Here is a 20,745-nt window from a genome sequence, read left to right on the forward strand (position 1 = left end):
GACACCCAATCGTGAAGATTTGCAAAGTTACTGCAATAACTAAAAATGATGATGAATTTAGTCAGTTTTGTTTATGGTCGTAAAATGTATAGAATATCTTTCGCTAACAATTGTGTACATAACCTCTCTCTGTCTCTGTTAAGAAGTAAACTTCATAGGTTATACAAATATATGGTCTCGTACATGTTGACAATTATTAGATCTTTTTCGAGATAAAGAACATTTTTGTTATACTGTTCAGTGGTAACAGAGAGTGCTCATGATTTGGACTATAAAATGATTCCCGAACTGTTATAAATTATTCGAAGGAAATCTGGACAACTCCATTATGACAACGTCACGGTTCTTGGAGGACCAGTAGATTACCGATATTGAATGTTTGAGGAACTTTTCATTCATTTAGAACTTACACATACTTTGATAAAGACTAGTTTGGGTTTAGTTCCTCTCGCATTGTCTATTATAATGTTGACAATTACTTTGTTAAGTTTTATAAAACTTGATGGTTTTGTTTCTTTTTCATTACTTAAGTTGGTGACCATAGAGTCGTAACAATATATAGTCACGGCTCTATGTTCTTAAACTATGTAACAGAGGTGAAACACCATGTTTAGAAAAATCAACTTTATTTCACTAGATTACAAGAAACTTACATTATTATAAACTGAGTCCTATATGACCATAAAAGTTATATTTCAAATCCAAAGGTTTAGAGTGTTCAGAATTTATTACAGTATTAAATGTGATGATGTGCCAAGAGCAAATGTGCCAACAAAACATTAACTAATTTCATAGACTGAAATTAAAGGAGGAATGAAATCCATCTGTTTATCAAAGCCCAATATAAAAATTAGAGATAAAAACAAGTGACCATGACATGATTCAAACGTTCTGCTTAGCTGCCGCCTCCATGATGAACTTTTGCCTTCCTGACCTGTAAACTTATTCTCTTTACATGCCATTTTCAACATTCCTCGTTGGCTAAATTAGTCATTTCAATTGTTAGGAAAACGTCAATGACATGTTTGCACCTCACATTGTAATCCGATACATACCAAGTGGCAGGTATATATTCATGATGGACTGCTAACTTCAAGAATGAATTGCATTGACTTTAGTGGTACAGCATGAAAGCATCTTACACCAATTTGGTTTATTATGATCTTTCAATAAAATGGACCAGACAACCTCCGCGGAAACAACAAAATAAATTAACATAATATTTCTGAATGTCTTTTCTCGAGCAAAAAAGGTCCTGCCACATAAACATATTGGCATGAGGGCAGCATGTATAGCCCTGCGATGGATCATCAACCAGATAAAGTGTTGATGTGTTACTGTCGCAGACAACACATAAGAAATGCTAGCGATTCTAAGATGGTAAGTTGGCAGACATGCCAGATTTGATTTTGTTGCATGGAAGTTCATAACCTCCTTAGCTGGAGAACTTTTATAGGGCTTGCCGTCTGGGTTTGCTATATTCATCGGAAGAAGATATTGATAGGTCAGTCTGTCGAGGAAAGACAATATAGTCCTCACAATGTGGTGTCTACATACATCTTCAGCAGAGTTTGTGTCCGGAGTGTGTGAGTGATCCCCAGTTCACTTGTTTCTGACAAAGCTAAACAGCAACTGGCACTTTCTTGTTTCTTAGTCTTCGATCAGAGGGCCTCGACAGTGTCCACATTCAGCCTGAAGTAGAATGGTTTGTTCGAGTACACTTATTTGATGGACACCTTGTCTTTATGGCCGTTCTTATTTATAATCAAGAAATGTCCTCTATAAACTTAATGCATTACATGATCATTAGCCTTCAGCAGTAAGTGGGAATATATTTGGAAATTAACGGTGGTTTCTTGCTGCTTTAACAAATCATCTCAGCCTTTCGATCATGACTGCTCTTGATATGCAAGAACGAAACTTGCTTTTTTAAGGAGGTGTGAAAATATATATGTTTTATCTTGCTTATATTTAAGTCGGTCTAATAGCGTATTTTAGTTGGCCTATATCTGCGTTATCCAAAGAAATTTCATTAAATGACATTATTAATAAGAAAATTCGTTGTAGAATATATTCTTCTTGGTAAATCTTATTTACAATGTTCCACACTTTTAGGTGATGTCACATCCAAACTAATTATATACCATGACAAGTTGCAATGGATAACTAATATCAGCATGAACTTTCCAATTTTCTAGTTTCAAAAGTCTCCCCAACATGATAGGTACGATCAAATATTACTCTCATTCCTAAATATACAGACATTTATACAGAAATCGCCACTAATTTGATCATATTGGAAAGAAATTACCCTTCTATCAAGACCATTTAAACTTATGCAAATTATTGTGGTCAATCTCCAAATAAGACCTTTGTTAATTAAAGCCGAAAAACATTGGAACAACTTTTCACAATATGGCCTAAGTTACAGGTTACCTATGACAGAAACGCATTTAGACGACAACAAAAAAAACTGAATTCACACTGTTTTACGCATGTTGTTGACGAATCATCTGCCATCAAATCTTTTCGAGCTTGTATAAATGATATTAGTCATCATTTAAATATGGCTGTCAAAACTTCAAATTGAAAATCCTTTTTACATCTCTAATAATGCTAAATACAATTTGGTTTCATTTGGCACATACTATTCGAACACGAAAACATTTCACACTTGCACCAATCATTATGTTGCACCAACAAATCTCACAACCATTACAATATGTAGAGACAAACTGAAACGACGTCTTCAAAACTGTTGTATTGCATTTCACCACACATGCCATAAAAAATCCACTTTCATATATGACCATCATTTGAAAAGAATTTCGATCAAACTTAGGTTTAGGGTTTGCATAATTGCTCCCCTTGCATGAAAATATTGAAATCTATTACCAAATACTATTTTGGAAAACGGGTTTGATACATTTCAATAAAGCGATATCAACAAATTAGCAAAATAATAATCCTTTCAAAATAAATTGAGTAAATTGTAACTTCAAACCGGAGGCAAATATATAAAAGACAAATATAAACCGAAATCTGAGGAGGGAAGATGCTCTGAAAAAGTTTGGAGGTCGCCAGCATAATTGTGAAAGAGGATATAAATAGCTTGTATCACGAGAGGAAATATCCCCATGGAGTGTTATCTAAAGAATGAATCAGAACTCATCAGAATGCAAAGGTGTACGTATCATATACATAGCTGGCCAGATCATTGAACATTGCATTCACTGGCTAACTACTTTACACATCGGATGACATATACCTATATATTCAAAAGGAATATGGAACGGCACTAGATATATTTAAGGAAGAGACTCTATTAAAAAAGGAAATGTTTGTGAAAACGGAACTAGACTTACAAGTCTAGTTCCGTTTTCACAAACATTTCTTTTCCCACACATTTCCCTACAATTCTAGTGCCATTTGCACAAACATTTCCTTTGGTAAAAGTGTCTCTTCCTTAAATATATATAGTGCCGTTCCATATTTTTTTAGAATGTATAGGCTCATGTCATCCGATGTGTAAAGTAGTTAACCTGTGAAACAACAGAACTAGATGTCAAATATATTCGATAACTCACATCACTATAGACCATTTGCATGTCGATCACAATAAAAAAGCGTCCTACTGTATTCGTTAAGTGGTGCCAGTGTAGACACCCGAGGATGAACTGTCCACAGAAAGGGCAACCTTAAGAAGCGGCAGCCTCTATGAACTACGGACTACTCGTTCCGTCCCAAGTCATCATCACAAGAAACAACGGAAACAACAAACACAAAAGCTTCAAACACAGAGCAGGCCTTGGCAGATATCCCGACCCCGGTAGATAACCGGTCCTTAACACTCACAACAGTTTCGAAATCCTCAGAGAGCCAACATAAATTTTCGCCTGGTCAAGAAAAATCCCAAATATTCAACACAAACAGTTTTTTTTTTTTTAAATTGACTGGGAATGTGGGAGATGGTAGCTAGTATAAAGGTAAACACCAGAAGAAAATAACAGCGCAGAGGAAAAAAAATTACATTCATAACGGTTTCTTTTCCTTAGAAAAAATGGTGCAAATGATCAACGACAATGCCCAGACAAAGGAGCACAAAAAGGGAATATAATATAACTCGGAACGAAAGAATTATAATGAATAAAAACAACGAATATAAATTTTCAGGATTATGCATAGTATATCTTATCATTAATTCTGCTTTTCTTAATGATGTTTTCCTTTTCACCATATAATATATACCTCAATCCATCTTCTCTTTGACCGCTACTCTCCAATGCTAGTTATAACTCAGCTTACCTCTTTCTTCCTATCTAACATGTTTCAATCTTTTACTATTTATCCTACAGCAAGTCTAGATTTTATACTGCCCTTACTGTTTATTCAATTCATGGTATAATAATTTTAATTCAATTCGCCATGTTTGAAATACTGATATTAATTTACTTTTCCCTTTTCATTAGGTTTCATTTGTTATACGTCAACTTTTGTACATGTCCCTTCCCCTTCTGTTTCATCCTTTATTAAGTCAATTCACGTTACAAAAAATATATCCTCATGTACAATGATTTTCACTTATCACGAGTTCAGACCTGCCTACTTCATGCAACTAGCAGGCGCATGATAGCCGGTACTCGTTACCTTGATATGAACGACTTTTTAAATGCCTTGGTCATATCTTACTCGTAATGAATAATACATGAGAAGAAGTAACATCCTTACGCTAAATAGCAATATCCTTCGAGTAAACATAGATAAAAAAACCTTACGAAATTAAAGACCTGTTATTCTCAAAGTATATCGATATTTTATTTCTGCATCAAACTCGTGTTGAAAATATGACCTATGCTCCGAAATTCCAAGAAAATTTGCACTGACGTAATGTTTAATGCAGTTGTATTTTTGGCTCGAGTCGTTCTTTGGAGTAGCAATACTAAATTTTAATAAAAACATTTTATTTGCTAAATTTGACACCGATTCCTACGGAGGATTAGTTGATGTAGATTTGATAATAATGATACACTATTTCGTGCATTTAATATGTATGCCTACCACCCTGATTCTAAAGAAAGTGAAACTTTTATTTCGTTGTATCCGCATTTAACAGGACCACAAAATATTATTTTAGATGGAGAGTTACACTATGATTTAACCTATGAATTAGAAAAAGTAAACTAAATAAATTAGAATGTTAGAATGATATCTAGTTTCCTAATTTAAAACCTTTGATATCCAAACTGAATTAATATATTGTTTCGTAAGTTACATCCGTCAATTAAAGCATTTACATGTTACAGGATACTCAATACCTTTCTTCACCTATAATTGCTAGCAGAGTAGATATATTTTAGATTTTCAAAAAGCATTGCAGATGTTCTTAGCAACACTCAGTTGTTCATTACACCCAAAGAGACCATGACACATTAAATTTAGCTGTAGTAGGCAACTCTTCATTATCATATGGTAAGGGTTAATTAAGATCCACACTTAATAATTAATTAATAATCCACATTTAATAATCTGCATCTAATCCACATTAATAAGCCACATTTAATAATCCACATTTAATAATAATCCACATTTAATCCACATTTAAAATTCCACATTTAATAATCCACATTTAATAATAATCCACATTAATAATCCACATTTAATCCACATTTAATAATCCATATTTAAGCTATACCATATTACATCCACCGATTGCAGACGTTTTAAATGGACAATTAAAATACCATGAGTTCTTGTTTGAACTTTGGCATGGGTCAAAAGCTAAAACGATGAAGTTATTAATTAGTATATGTAACTTTCGAAATTAAAGTTTAGAAATCTAATCATTGAATAAGACTATAATATTTTAACACAATGATATGACACTAACAGTAATTAGGAACTCTTCGTCCAACTGTATGAATTACGTATAAAAGAACAGCAAAATGATGTGTATTCAAGAGCAATCATTAGACGTAAGGGAAGGTTGATGTACAAAAAATGAACGACCAGCTGAATTCTTTTCTTCAATTAGAAAAAAAGGTTTCCAACAAAATTATTACTTAAAGTAAATATAATAACATGACATATAAGTCCGGCACCGAAATTTTACCCTGCTTGAAAATTTTTATTTCTAATTATTTACAACTGAAGGAATCGAAAAAAATTTATTTCATGAATTTCTAATCGGTCTGCCAATAACGAAAACAGAAATTTGGAAATCAATAACTTTGACGAATGGTAATATTTCCCTTTGACGTGACGGGGTAACAAAAGACACCTGTGACACGTTCTTTTCATATTTTAGGCGACACTTGACAATATCTATAATTTGATTTTTGAATCAAACACTTCGCCTGATTCCTAAATAATATCCAATATAACGCTAGTATGTAAGGACCTCAACATTCAGGTAACATGCAGATTTGGAGACCTATCCCTCTACTAAATTTGGATTTCGCAGAGGATTGACCTACATCAGGGCATCTAGTTTGCTTTGTAGTTATATTTATTACTGATGTTTTGAGAAATAATAATTATTCTTGCCATAGCACTTGAGAACTCAACGTGTTTTATGTTGTGACCAGTTTTGGGGCTAATTATTTTATTTTCTTCAAGTTATTTAGGTGCCAAGATATTATTTATTTATCCCTGGAAATACTTCTGCTCTAAATTAATTCTTAGATAAGGACAGTTATCGAAATTTAAGCAGAATGAGCAATGTCTGACACTCTAATTTCTTTCTAAGTTCATTCCTTTTTTCATGATAAGGACCAAAGTTAAAATGTTCCTTTCCACGAATGACAGCTCATTATCTATGTACTGTTACGTTTATACTTGAAAGCAAGATATGGCCTTTAAAGACGTATAAGTCTATTTATAACACGGACATACATCTTTGTTAGGTGCAGAAGCTGAGAGGATTATCGAACGTGATGACCGTGAGGTACGTTTTACTGATATGCTATACGTTTGGGTGATTTGCAGCTGTATTTGAAAAGCCGCTTTTCAATAATATGTTTGAAACAAAGAAATATGAAAGTAATTAGGAATGAGTTACAATTTCCACATGTAAAAGTATTATGATGATTTCCGATATGCCAGATCGTTATCTTTTGTCAGTAAGTTCTGATAAATGTACCCAAGGATTTAAAAATATTTTATTTGGTAAAGTAAACCTAATTTTTATGACGATTATGTTGCACATATATAAAAAGATATAAAGGAATACAACTAATAATACTAATAATAATAATAATAACAAAAATAATAACAATAAACAATAATAATGGTGCTACTAAAATTGAAAAAGTATTCTTTGTTATTATTATTATTATTATTATTATTTACCTGATTCAATGCATTTAGTCAGGTCGCTCTTTTGATCTTATTCTTGCCATCTATTTCTCTTGTGTCATTGTTTCGTTGCATGAACGTTCTCCCGATCAATACACTATGTCCTTTTCGTTTTTAATATTTCTTTTGCTAGACTGTACATTATCTGTGTTAAAATGTTAATCTCGCTGAATGCTGAACACAATATGCTTCAAGGACCTAGTACTTTACTAATCATGAGTTATGTGTGTGTGGTATTTAATGGTGCAAAGAATCTAAGATGACTTTACATTTATCTAGATGAGATCGGATCAGAAGATGACAAGGTAATGTTTAATTTTGTGTTTGTAGCTAATAGCATCTTTTTATTAAAGAGTATATTATATTAACGTTGCTTTCCAAACTACAACATTAAAATAAAACCCTATCCAATTATTGCCGTTGTTTGAAAGTAAATATGCATTTGCGTTTGATCGATCAAAAAATTACAAACGTAAAGTATTTATCATTATCCGACATTGTTATGGCACGAGATATGCTTTATCACTATGAATATTTTACTCAAATAACTTGACTGATACACTTTGAAGGACGACTGGTTTTATGTTCAACCTCGAGGAACTACTTTATAATCTACATACCGCTAATTTCTTTCATTATGTGTATGATCCAATGTAGTGATTGTGTATAGTTGAAAAAACAAATAGTGCTATAATGTAGCTTCATATATATTTTGTTCCAAATATATCAATGGAGACTTTAGATTATCTTGATATTTCAACGTGTTGCTTTATTGTCGATTGCTGCAAAAGTTTTTCTGTATGCAAATAATGAATGAACCTCAATAATCTTCGAAGATTGTTTACGTATTTGCATTTATATACACCCGTTTATTCACCTGTTCAAGATTGAATGAATGGAGGAAGTTACTAATATGAGCCTTTCGGCACTCAGTTTAATCATAATCATCATACTAAGCAGCTTCAAAGAACATGCCTGTCATATCTGAACATCCAAATCGCCTGAAAAATACGTTGGTAGTAGCAAAGTGGAAAAGAGTGAAACAATTTCAATCGGTTCACAATCCCTACTGCGAAAATCAAGGTTTTACAATCTTCATTCTCTCTTTTCAGGGATGAAAGAATGTTAGATGTATACCAATTTTTGTATGATGTTGGACCATTTGACCCTAATATGTTTGAATAATGGACGCGGTTGCAGGTACAAACAGAACAAATCCACCACCTTTTTTATGACAACATACAATTTGATACATTGTATTACTTTGCGCGTGTTTGACAGCTATCCATTTATTGCCAAAATAAACTGCCGTAGAACATGGATTCGTGTAGTGGAAATTGCAGACTATAGTATGAGTTCAACATTTGCAAAATATTTATGAGAACGAGTTTGCTCTATGTAGACATTTGAACTTTTGGTGTATTTCGTATGACACAATGAATAATCTTCATATAATCGTGGAAAAAAGTTGAGCATGTGTCTCAAATCAAAACAAAGAAACATTACTGATAGGTGAAGGTATATTTGTGATGCTGATAGTGTTGCAGTTATGTACACCTTGCCTTTAGAGAACCACTAATTGTAAAAAACGTGAACTGAAGTTGTTTGCTTATCGTCGTTTTTATTTATTACGCTAAGTTAGATGTAAAGAACAAAGAAAACAGTTACATTCGGGTTATTTCCAGCAAACATACTCATATTAGATGATTTTGTTTCATTTGATTTCTCGTTTGCTCCTGGCACATCTTTCTGGAAAGCGAGGTGTTGAGTTTGTGTGGGTTTCAAACGTTTTCTTTAAAATTGCATTTGTTTTGGCTCCATACATTTCTATGGCTATAAGAATATATAAATTAATAACTAGATGTCTGATTAGATTACTAATTAAAGATAAGAAATCATAAATGTGTTGAATCTCTTCAGTATCCAAAACTTCTCAATTAACACTACGTAATATTAAAAGATGAAAGTTAACCTTCTGGTATACCTAAAAACTTGTATTGAGTGCAGCCTAGATGTCGTGTCGGATGTCATTGACTTACTTATTTTCATGTTACTATAGTTTATTTGTATTATTAAATTTTAGTAGACCTGAAAATGAATGTTAATATAATTTGAGCTTTGGAATTATCGGTCAATTTATGAACGGTAACCTAAAATATAATGCCTAACGCGTCATGTGAGAAAGAGTTATCTTTAAAAACTATATATTCTGAACATAGTTTCTCGCTCATAAATGTGAGAGTAGTAATGTGGTTGGTAAATAGAAAAGTCAACAGATTATGAACTGTTATGTAAGAGATATCGATTAAAATCAGAATGACAAAATGGTGATCAAAAGATTAACAACATGGGTTATAGTCAAAATCTGCAGAATACATCTTGGTTATTAATAGCTTTACAACATCAAAAAGCCATTGATGCCTTTATCAAATATTTATGTTTGGGGAAACGATTTTCTCCAGAACCAAGTAATTTATTTATTTTCTGGTCGCAAGCACCTACTGTCATACTTATAGAAACAGGGATGATTGAAAGCACTGCTTGCATGCTTTTACAAAGAGATTGGTACAGTTGAAAATGTTCTACGTTTACTATTGATATATAACATGGTCAAAATGTGTCCGTAACTAGTTCAAAGTGACATTCATTACAACTGTGACATAATAACAGTCTTATGGGCACTGCATATATTAGAAATACGGACGGAACAAAAGTAATAAACATGACTTTAAAAACAAAAACAGTTTTATATGTACCAAAAGATTTGACGGATTCAATTTAAAATTAAAAGGTAACTATTGAACAGAAAGAATTGTATGTTGTTGCAAATTGTAATGTTAACACGTTTAATTACAAAGAAAATGGGTTCATATTTCATGTTGGTATGCTCAAATAAATATATCATTTCTTCTTACTTGAGTAACACTATTTTGCTCACATTGTCTTTAGTAATGTTTCAATGAATTATACAATACATATTACAAATATTATGATCCGTGCATTAATAGGCTTAGAGAAAAAAGTAGTGTAAAGAGAGTCATTTTGTCAGTTTTTAACGTAAAGTATACATGTTTCGAATATAGGTTAGTATTATCATGGTTGCAGATATAATAGCCTCAAGAAAGGAATATAGCAGAGGAAGAAATAAAACAAAAATTGTAGAGGATGATATAATTGAAAAATGTCCTCAATATGCTTGCAAGGCTCCTGTAGTAATGGCAAAAATTCCTGATGTATCTGATATATTTTGTTGTGATTTTGGGAGCATGAATGATATAACAGTAAAGGACTAACAACCGTTACCCAGCATTGATGATGGTCTTGATGCAAGATAGTAGGTATTATGGTACAAACCGGTTCTGCATAAACCTCAGTGCTAATGTTTGGTAAAAATGCATATACCCTTGAATCTGCGTCAACATGTGCGTCACACACTCTCAAAGAGACCAATGTTAAATTGCAAATTTGACAAGGACAAAACATAGTAGTGCATTGCATAGAGGTAACAAACGCTGCTGGAACTAAACCGAGGAAAGAGATATCCATTCACAACATATAAGTTTTCAATGACAATTATCAAATTCAAAAAGGTAATAAAAATATTATCTAGTGCCACATGGGTTCAAGGAAATATGCCAAAACGTCTGGTGAAGCAGGATGCATTCCAATCTGGAATAAAACCGTGAATAATTTAAATCATATGCATGTATATAATTTATATTGGTTCTACACAAACTGATATCAAAATGTGTTTAACATGCCACACAAAATGCAAACGAAAAGAAACATGAATCTTTGTGTAAACGTGATAAAATCTGATGTGAAAAACAATTAAATCAGCTTTAGTAACATTTCCATGAAGACTAAGAGCTATATAATATGAATCCTCCATTGGTTTTCATTAATGCGCACTGAAATTGTGACTTTGTATATCTTGATATGTAATGTACTGTGTAAGGGACATATCTGAATGAAATATATAAGATGTGAAATGTTTTATTTCCTCCAATGTATTATTTTCATAATATAAATTAGTTCCTGAACCTTTATTAACTTACATGGAATTATCTGTCAAATAATGCATTATTAAATATTATGTATATTTACTGTATGTGTAATGTTTGTTCATGACTGTATTTGTATTGTGTGTAATAATTAGCACATGTCTGTAGATTGCAGAAGAGTTATACTTGGTTTATGCTATCGTTAATATTAATATAAATACTAATCATATTTATTAGTTTGGATAAAATGGTTGGTTGATTAAGTCAGGTGGGTGTTTTCCACGATGTAAGTCACGTGGGTAGGTATTGTGAAATGTGGGATTGAGTAGTGAGGGTTGTTATGTAAGCAATAATTCGAAAAACAGTACTAGTAGCATCCTGTAAATGTGTGTATATATATATATATATATATATATATATATATATATATATATATATATATATATATATATATATATATATATATATACATCTATATGTATATATGTATATATATATATATACATCTATATGTATATATGTATATATATATATATATATATATATATATATATATATATATATATATATATATATATATGGAGAGAGAGAGAGGTGCAATTAGATTCATTACTAAATCAACTTCAATTCAAATTGTTTAGTGCAGAGGAGAGCTTGTGATGGATGTATTTTTTCTCTGATTCATATTTATGCTCTCTAGAAAGTCAATATATGGAGTACAACCTTCCGTAAACTTTCAAAAATGATTCCATGCTGTTTTGCTGCACACTAAACTCTGCTCCCGCCCCTCCTCCCAAGGGATATTCAGTTGGTTCTTTTATACCTATCCGGTTCCAGTTTCTAATGAACTAAGCGGAGAATCCAGGTTGTCGCAGTTATTTATGTTTATATAAACATCTGAGGTGCGGAGAATATAAGTAGGGGACACTCAATCCAGATTACAAACAGACAACACTTTCGTCATCAGTTATCTGGTCGTCTTATATGAGATATTTCGGACAGAAAATCGTAGTCATATTAATGCATTAAAGTCAGATTTTAGGTTTGTCCGAATTTCTATAATCTAACTTGTATAAAATAATTCTAAGAAACAATATTGATAAATATGGTAATTAAAGAAATATATTATCATCTGGTTTTGATAGAATTTCAGTATTTATTAATATACAAAATTATAGATTACCGTATTTTCATTTGTGCTGATTTAAGAAATTCAAAAATTCTAGTTGGTAGTCTCCTTATAAGTAAAGAAAAATAAGTGGATTACACCCTGATAATGAAATGATTAGTATTCATTTATCAAATTTAATTTAGATCATATAATAACATGGTATATATTTCATTAACATAGTTTCAGTCCCCTCATACCATTATTAATATAATTTGTTTTTAGTCTTAAGAAAAATGAGATTATGGTATGTAAAGAAACTATATTTTATGATCTTTGTAATCTGGCAATGCATTAAAATCAATAATCATTGTATGTAAATGAGTTTGTGAGAAAATTAAGAGAGAATGTAATGCAAAGCTAAACATAATGTATTATTGATGTATTAATGACTTCATATAGCATATGTTTCTTCTTTCGTATCTGTAATGGCTTTTCTTCTAGACTTGTTTAATCAAAAGTATTAGCATCAAAACATCTTGTAAATATCTGCCTTCTTTTCACCTGACACCTGTATAAGGCGAAAGTAGATTGTATTATGCCTCGAAGAAACCATACACACGGTCATAAATATACTTATATATGTGGCCTCTTTTGATAAATCAAAGACAGAGACGAAAGAGCAGAAAAAGCTAGTTAGGTATTACCTTTCTCTAAAATTTGTTTGTGCCCGGCATAAAAAGCTAGACGATGTGCAGACTTTATACTCTAAAGATTAGAGAAAGATAAATGATTGATATTCATCTATTGACGAATCACAACATACATGAAATAATGACTGATCTAGTCTTGTTACTATAAGCACAAAAACCTTCTATTGTTTCAATAGCTCATTGCTTGAACCATGCTGCAGATCAAAGTTCAAATTTTATTAACATGACTATGCAAGTTTCATAGCGTCCAAAAGGGTTCACTCTCTTCTAAGGTGGATCTTAATTAGTTGGAGAATCTTCTTATAATATTGATAATAAAAAAACAAGATATAAATTCAACTTACTATGTAGATAGTACAAAGTCAATGCACAGGGGTTATATTTTTTTTACTAAGTCAATGGCGCATGCATTTCACCGTGTGCCATAAAAACACGACATGTTATCGAATTAAACTTATTCATTTCCTGTAAGACACGATGAAAGATAACTGTATCAACAAACTTACAGCCGAAACAAAATTTGACTGATTAAACTAGCTCTTCATTCCCCACATTTTGCTTTAAATCAGCTCTTCACTGCCAATCCAATTCGCAGGCTGAACACACAAATATCAGCAATTTGAGAGAGGAGTATTTTTGGGATGTTTAACGTGTCGAAAACCGTTTTATCCAATCTCCCAACCAATGAAGTCCGATTCAGCAAACAGATCATATCAAGGTTTTCTATACAATGTGTCAAGATAGTATATTAGAAGTAACTTCATAGAGTCAGGCATGCCATCGAGTCAAATTTCTTCTGGCAAAGACAATTACTAATCCCTGGATGTAATACCGCTCCAAATTTGCTTATTTCGTTTCGTAACTTATTTGCAAGGAGGCAAACAATCATGCATCGGATGGCATGAAGTGCAATCTTGTGTTTTCACGTGTAATAATAGGGATATATTTTCCATATGTGAAAATAAGGGAACTTTAAAAAATATGAAGAATATCTGGAGAACAAGGTTTCTTTGTGATGGTGCATCACTCACTAATAGAAAGAGCTGTTGCAGATGTCAGAAGCCGTCCAAATATACCGTATTTAATGTAATCAAGCATAAGGGTTTACATCTGTGACAAGTTAGATGGGTCTTAATACTTTTTGAAGTGAAGAGGAAGAAAATTCACCTTTTCCAGTTGGAGCTGCGGCTCAACTGTTGCTTGGTCACGGACCTTGTAATAATTTAGGCCTGATTTATTTTGCTGAAAGAAGACAAATAGTAACAAAATAAAAGCAATTGCATAACCAATAAATTCACTTCCAAGTTTATACGTGTCCCCAAATCCCTGCAGCATCAGTCGACATCTTTAAGATAATAGTTTTCTGCCAATTGGTCTAGATTATTTTTAAACAGCTTCATATCAAGTGAAGTACCCAATGTGTTGGAGCATATTTCAGATAGTCTGATATCACAAGGATATCAAGTCAAACATGATACATTATTATGAAGGTAATGTGATCATGATTAGTAGATATCTTCCAGTTATCAGGAAAACAAGAATCGAATCATTACAAGAGGCGAAGCTTCCAGTAATGATACGGATTTTGTCACACTGTGAACAAGTCGAGATCTAGCAATCAAAACGGAAATACTATGATAATGATATTGCATGTACCTATCTATTTCTAAAAAATATAGTAATATTAATATGCATAGCGAAAAAGACAAAATAAGTTACTTATCATTTCAGCCTTTATTGTGACAGGCTTATGTTTCACAGATATGTATTGCGGGTAAGGACAAAGTATTCAAACGTGATGCCTGAGATGTGTTAGAGAGATTGTCATTCATTTCATGTTGCATTACAAATGAGGCTAGACATAGTAGTGCACGGTTTGCACATTTTAGCCTCCTGTAAGTTATTTAATTGTTAGCGAATGTTTCCTTCATGGATACGTTTGATGCAATTATATTTTCACCCACTGTTAGTTTTCCGTCCAGGATGGTTAAGTTTGGGTGCCATACCTTTTTAAGCTGTGTGCAATGAGTGCTCGCCTAAAGTCTGGCATTTGTATAAAATATTTGGACCATAACTCTGGGGGTCATTCGCAGCTAGATAAAGGAATTTTAAGGAATATGCATATTTTTAGACGAGACTAAAAACAGTCTTGTAAGCAGCAATACTATAATTTTCACGTTTATCAGGACAGGCTAAAAAAACATTTCTAAGGCCAGCAGCATGACCACTGCCACACTAATGATGGGAAGCAGCAACTGCGTCGTTCCATGCAAATATGGTAGATGACGTGAAAAAAGTGAAATGAAGCTAAACTTATTGATAACAATAAAGACCTATTTTCCCATGGTCAACGTATCTGAAGTTGACATGTGTTCCCCAGGGTCAAATATTTTTGGGTGACTACTGTTAAATTTAGTCCTGAAATAATGTTGATCTTGGTTGAGGCTTACAAGTAATATTGATGTTGATTTAATGTTACTATTAAATGTTGAAGACGTGCTCAGTAAGCACGCTGGCAGCCAAACTCAACATTTAGATTGATGGAACGAATGATCAATACAGAAAAACTGATATTGTAACAAATAATACACTGTTATTCCGAAATCCCATCTAGTAAAAATGCCCTAATTCAAATAAAGGGGCGTTCACCAGTTATTATGTACTTTTTGAGAGAGTGACGTATGTAAGGTGAAGTTGTTTACATTTAAAACATGCACAATGGAGAGAATGTTGACATAACTATATGCTACATTAATGAAATGTGGATGATATCTTTCTTTGTATATTGTACTTTTGGAAATTGTACATGATCTAAGCATACTGCTAACTAAAATGACTGCTCCATTGTGCTAAAATATCAGCCTGAATTAGTCTAAAGTACACTATCCATAGTAGCTATTAAAATACGTAAAATGCATTTTGCCAGACTAGACAATACCAGCTTCTGAAAGTGCCATTACTGAATTACCATATATATAAAATGTAAAAATAGTTATCGGCTCTTTTTTATACAATTTACCCCTGAAGTTCAGTAAGTGAAAATGACCAAGTGGAGCTAGCACTTTTCTGAAATGTGCACATCTGTGGTAAGGCCAAGCTGTATACTCTATAACCCATATTACACCCATAAATCATACACCAAAATAAAGGGAATTAAAGGGTCTTTCAGTTATATCTCAGATATACAAGGTTATTATAAATAGCCAGTATAACAAGTGAGTAAAGCCGGGGACATTCTTTTTTCTTTAAAATTCTAACCATATGCAAAATACGAAACTGTAGAGCGCCACATAAAGGATGTCGAGCAGACGACATGCCGTAAGATTATATACATGTGGGCCATATTGCCCACTCTTGATACAATCTTGACATGAACCCTCCATGCATATTTAATATCAAGGAGATAGGTTCCACCTATGAAGGAAGGCCTGACGAATTTCGTGGAGACGGAACAGCAAAAAAGGGGCGCCTTAAGGGATACTGAGAATGAAAAACACGTAAATGTTAATAAACTTTATCAATAATTTGTACTCATGGGAACCTTGCTTAGATGACATTTATTTCAACGCCTCTTATACCGTTCGAAATACACCCATCCTGACAGCAGAAAAAGTTAAAAGAAAATTCGTCCAATTTCGAGAAACTCGCGAGAAAAAAAAGGAAGTCGAGCATGTCTCGTGCCGTAAATCATATACATGTGGACCATGTCGTCCATTCTTTATACTGTCTTGACATGAAACCTCCATAGACGTTTAATCTCTATGAGATAGGGTCAGCTGTGAAGGAAGTCCTGACGAATATCATGAAGACAAAACACCAAAATAAGGAGCGCCTTAGGAGGTACTCTTTATGACAAACATGCAAATGTTAATAAACCTCCTTTAGAGGACTCTGATTTCAACGTCTCTTATACTGTTTCTAAACAAGGCAACTTCCTAACAGCAGAAAAGTATTAAAACAATGTGTCTAACCAATTTAGAGAAACTTGCTACTAAATAAAGGAAGTCGATAATATCACATGACGTAAAATTATATATATGTGGACCATGTTGTCCACTCTTTATACAGTCTTTACATGAACCCTCCACGGATAAATTATCTCTAGGAGATAGGGTAAACATACGAAGGAATTCCTGACGATTTAGTGGAGACGAAACAACTAAAAAGGGAGCGCCTTAGGGGCTACAGGGTATGAAAAACAGGCAAATGTTAATAAACTGTATAAAAAGTTTGTACTCATGGAAACCTTACTTAGAGGATTTTTATTTCAACGCCTCTTATACTATTTTAAAACAAGGCCTCTTTCTAGTAGGAGAAAAAGATCAAAGAAAATTAATCCAGCAGATTTTGAGAAATTCGCGACTAAATAAAAGTAGTCTAGCAGATCACATGCCGTAAGATTATATACATGTGGACCATGTAATCCACTCTTGCAAACTTGACATAAACCCTCCATGGCTATTTAATCTCTAGGAGATAGGGTCTACCTATTAAAGAAGTCTTGACGAATTTCGTGGAGACGAAACAGGAAAATAAGGGACGCCTTAGGGGGTACTGGGTATAAAAAAACGCTCAAATGTTAATAAACTGTATCAATAGACTGTTCTCATGGAAACCTTACTTAACGGATTTTGACTGCAACGCCTCTTATACTGTTTCGAAACAAGTCCCTTTCTAACAACAAAAAATGTTTAAAGAAAATTCGTATAGCCGATTTCGAGAAACTCACGACTAAATAAAGGCAGAGGAGAAGATCACGTGCCATAAGATTATATACCTGTGATCCATGTTGCCCACAGTTTATACAGCCTTGACATGAACCCTCCATGAATATTTCATCTCTAGGAGATATGGTCTTCCTACGAAGGAAATCCTGACGAATGTCATGGACAGGACACAGCAAAATAAGGGGTGTCGTTAGGGGTACCGGGTATGAAAAACGCACAAATGTCACTAAACTGTATCAATAGATTGTACTCATGGGAACCTTACCTAGAGGATATTTGTTTCAACGCCTCTTATAATGTTTCGAAATAATGCCCAATTCTAACAGCTAAACATTTTTAAAGAAAATTCGCATAGCCGATTTATAGAATCTCGCAACTAAATAAAGGAAGTCGAGCAGAACAAATGTCGTAAGATTATACACATGTTGGGCATATCGTCTTGACATGAATCCTCCATGGATGTTTAATCTCTGTGCGATAGGGTCGACATACGATCGAAGACCTCACGAGTTTTATAGAGAGGTAACAGCAAACTAAGGGGCGCCTTATGGGGTACCGGGTATGAAAAACAGGCAAATGTTAAAAAAAAACTGTATCAACAGACTGTACTCATGGAAACATTGCTTAGGATATTTTTATTTCATCGCTTCTTATACTGATTCGAGAAACGGCCACTTTCTAGCAGCATAAAAGGTTTAAAGAAAATTCGTCAAGCCGATTTCGACAATCTCGCGACGAAATAAAGGAAATCGAGCAGATCACATACCGTAAGATTATATTTATTGATATATGCCATGTAATCCACTATTAATGCAGTCTTCATTAGAACACTCCATGGATATTTAATCTCTAGGATATAGGGTCTACCTACAAAGGAAGTCCTGAAAAATTTCGTGGAGAAAAAAACAGAAAAAGGGGCGCCTTTAGGGGTACCGTGTATGAAAAACACGGAAATGTTAATAAATTCAATCGATAGTTTGTACTCATGGTAACCTATGTTAGAGTATTTTAATGCCAACGCCTTTTATACTGTTTCGAAATAAGTGCCCTTTCCAACAGCAGAAAAAGGTTAAAGAAAATTCGTCTAGCTGATTTCGAGAAACTCGCGACTATTAAAGGAAATCGAGCAGATCACCTGCGATAAGAGTATATACACGTGGGCCATATCTTCCAGTCTTTATACTGTCATGACATGAACCCTCCTCCATGACTATTTAATCTTTAGGAGATAGGGTCCACATAAGAAGGGAGTCCTGATGTATATCGTGGTGACGAAACAGCAAAGTAAGGGTCGGCTTAGGGTGCACCGGGCATGAAGAACGCGCAAATGTTAATAAACTGTATCAATAGTTTCTACTCATGGGAAAATTGCTTAGAGGATCTTGATTTCAACTCATCTTATACTGTTTCGAAATAAGGCCAATTTCTAACAGCAGGAAAAGTTTATAGAAAATTCATCTAGACAATTTCGAGTAACTCACGACTAAATGAAAAGATCGGATCACATGCCTTAAGATTATGTACACGTGGGCCATATCGTCCACTCTATATACAGTATTAACATGAACCCGTCGTGGATATTTGATGTCTAGGAGATAGGGTCCACATACGAAGGAAGTCCTGACGAATTTCGTGGAGTCTACAAATCAAAATAAGGGCCTGCGTAGATGGTACCGGGTACGAAAAACACGCAAATGATAATAAACTCTATCAATAGTTTGTACTTATAGCAACCGTACTTACGATGATTTTAAAGCCTCTTATACTGTTTTGAAAAAGAACCCATTGCTAACAGCAGTAAAAGTTGGTAGAAAATTCGTCCAGCCGAATTCAAGAAATTCGCGACTAAAAGAAGAAAGTGGAGCAGATCACATGCCGTTAGATTATATACATTTTGCTCATTTCTTCAACTCTTTGTACTGTATTGATATCAACCCTCCATTGACAGTTCCTCTCCAGAGGATAGGGTCCACCTACAAAGGAAGAACTGACGAATTTCGTGGAATTGAACAGACAAAATAAAGGGCTCCTTAAGGTCTACGGTATGAAAAACACGCAAATGTTAAAAAATATATCAATAGTTTGTAGTCATGGTAACCTTACTTAGAGGATTTTAATTTCAGCGCCTCTAACACTGTTTCGATATAAGGCCCCTTTCTAACATTATAAAATGTTTAATCAAAATTCGTCTAGGCTATTTCGGGAAACTCGCGACTAAATAAAGGAATTCGAGCAGATCATTTGCCCTAAGATGATATACATGTGGTCATCCACTCTTTATACAGTCTTAATGTGAACTCTCGATAAATATTTTATCTCTAGGAGATATGGTCCACCTACTGACGAATTTCAAGAAGAACAAACAACAAAAAGAAAAAAGGGGGCGCCATAGGGGTACCGGGTATGGAAAACGAGCAAATGTTAATAAACTGTATCAATAGTTTATACTCATGAAAACCTTAGAGGATTTTGATTTTATCACCTTTTATATCGTTTCGACATAGAGCCTTTTCTAACAGCAGAAGTTAGAAGAAAATTTGTCTAGCCGATTTTGAGCATCTTGAGACAAAATAAAGGAAGCCGAGCAGATCACATGCCCTAAGATAATATGCATGTAGGCCATGTCGTCCATTCTATATACAGTCTTGACATGAGCCCTCTATGGACTTTTCATCTCTAGGTTATAGGGTCCACCTACGAAGGAAGTCCTAACGAATTTCGTGGAGACGAAACAGCAAAATAAGGGGCGCCTGCGGGGTACTGTGCATTATAAACATGTAAAAGTTAATAAACTGTATCAATAGTGTGTACGCATCGGAAAGTTAGTTAGATTAATTTGA

At 33.6% G+C, this 20,745-nt stretch overlaps 1 protein-coding gene across 2 annotated transcripts in view; it reads left to right on the plus strand.

Moving 5' to 3' along the window:
- Positions 1 to 11,454, plus strand: part of LOC149771943 (uncharacterized) — a 60,012-nt gene extending 48,558 nt beyond the window's left edge. For both annotated transcript variants that reach the window (XM_089948061.1, XM_089948060.1), the window contains exons 6-8: positions 6,903 to 6,943; positions 7,633 to 7,658; positions 8,466 to 11,454. In XM_089948061.1, the coding sequence (XP_089804187.1) occupies positions 6,903 to 6,943; positions 7,633 to 7,658; positions 8,466 to 8,538 (140 nt within the window). In that variant the 3' untranslated portion in view covers positions 8,539 to 11,454. The remainder of the gene's footprint in view (positions 1 to 6,902; positions 6,944 to 7,632; positions 7,659 to 8,465) is intronic.
- The last annotated feature ends 9,291 nt before the right edge of the window (positions 11,455 to 20,745 follow it).

Source organism: Sinohyriopsis cumingii, unplaced genomic scaffold (assembly GCF_028554795.1).
Source record: "Sinohyriopsis cumingii isolate HCF-2022 unplaced genomic scaffold, ASM2855479v2 utg001564l, whole genome shotgun sequence".
NCBI lineage: Eukaryota > Metazoa > Mollusca > Bivalvia > Unionida > Unionidae > Sinohyriopsis > Sinohyriopsis cumingii.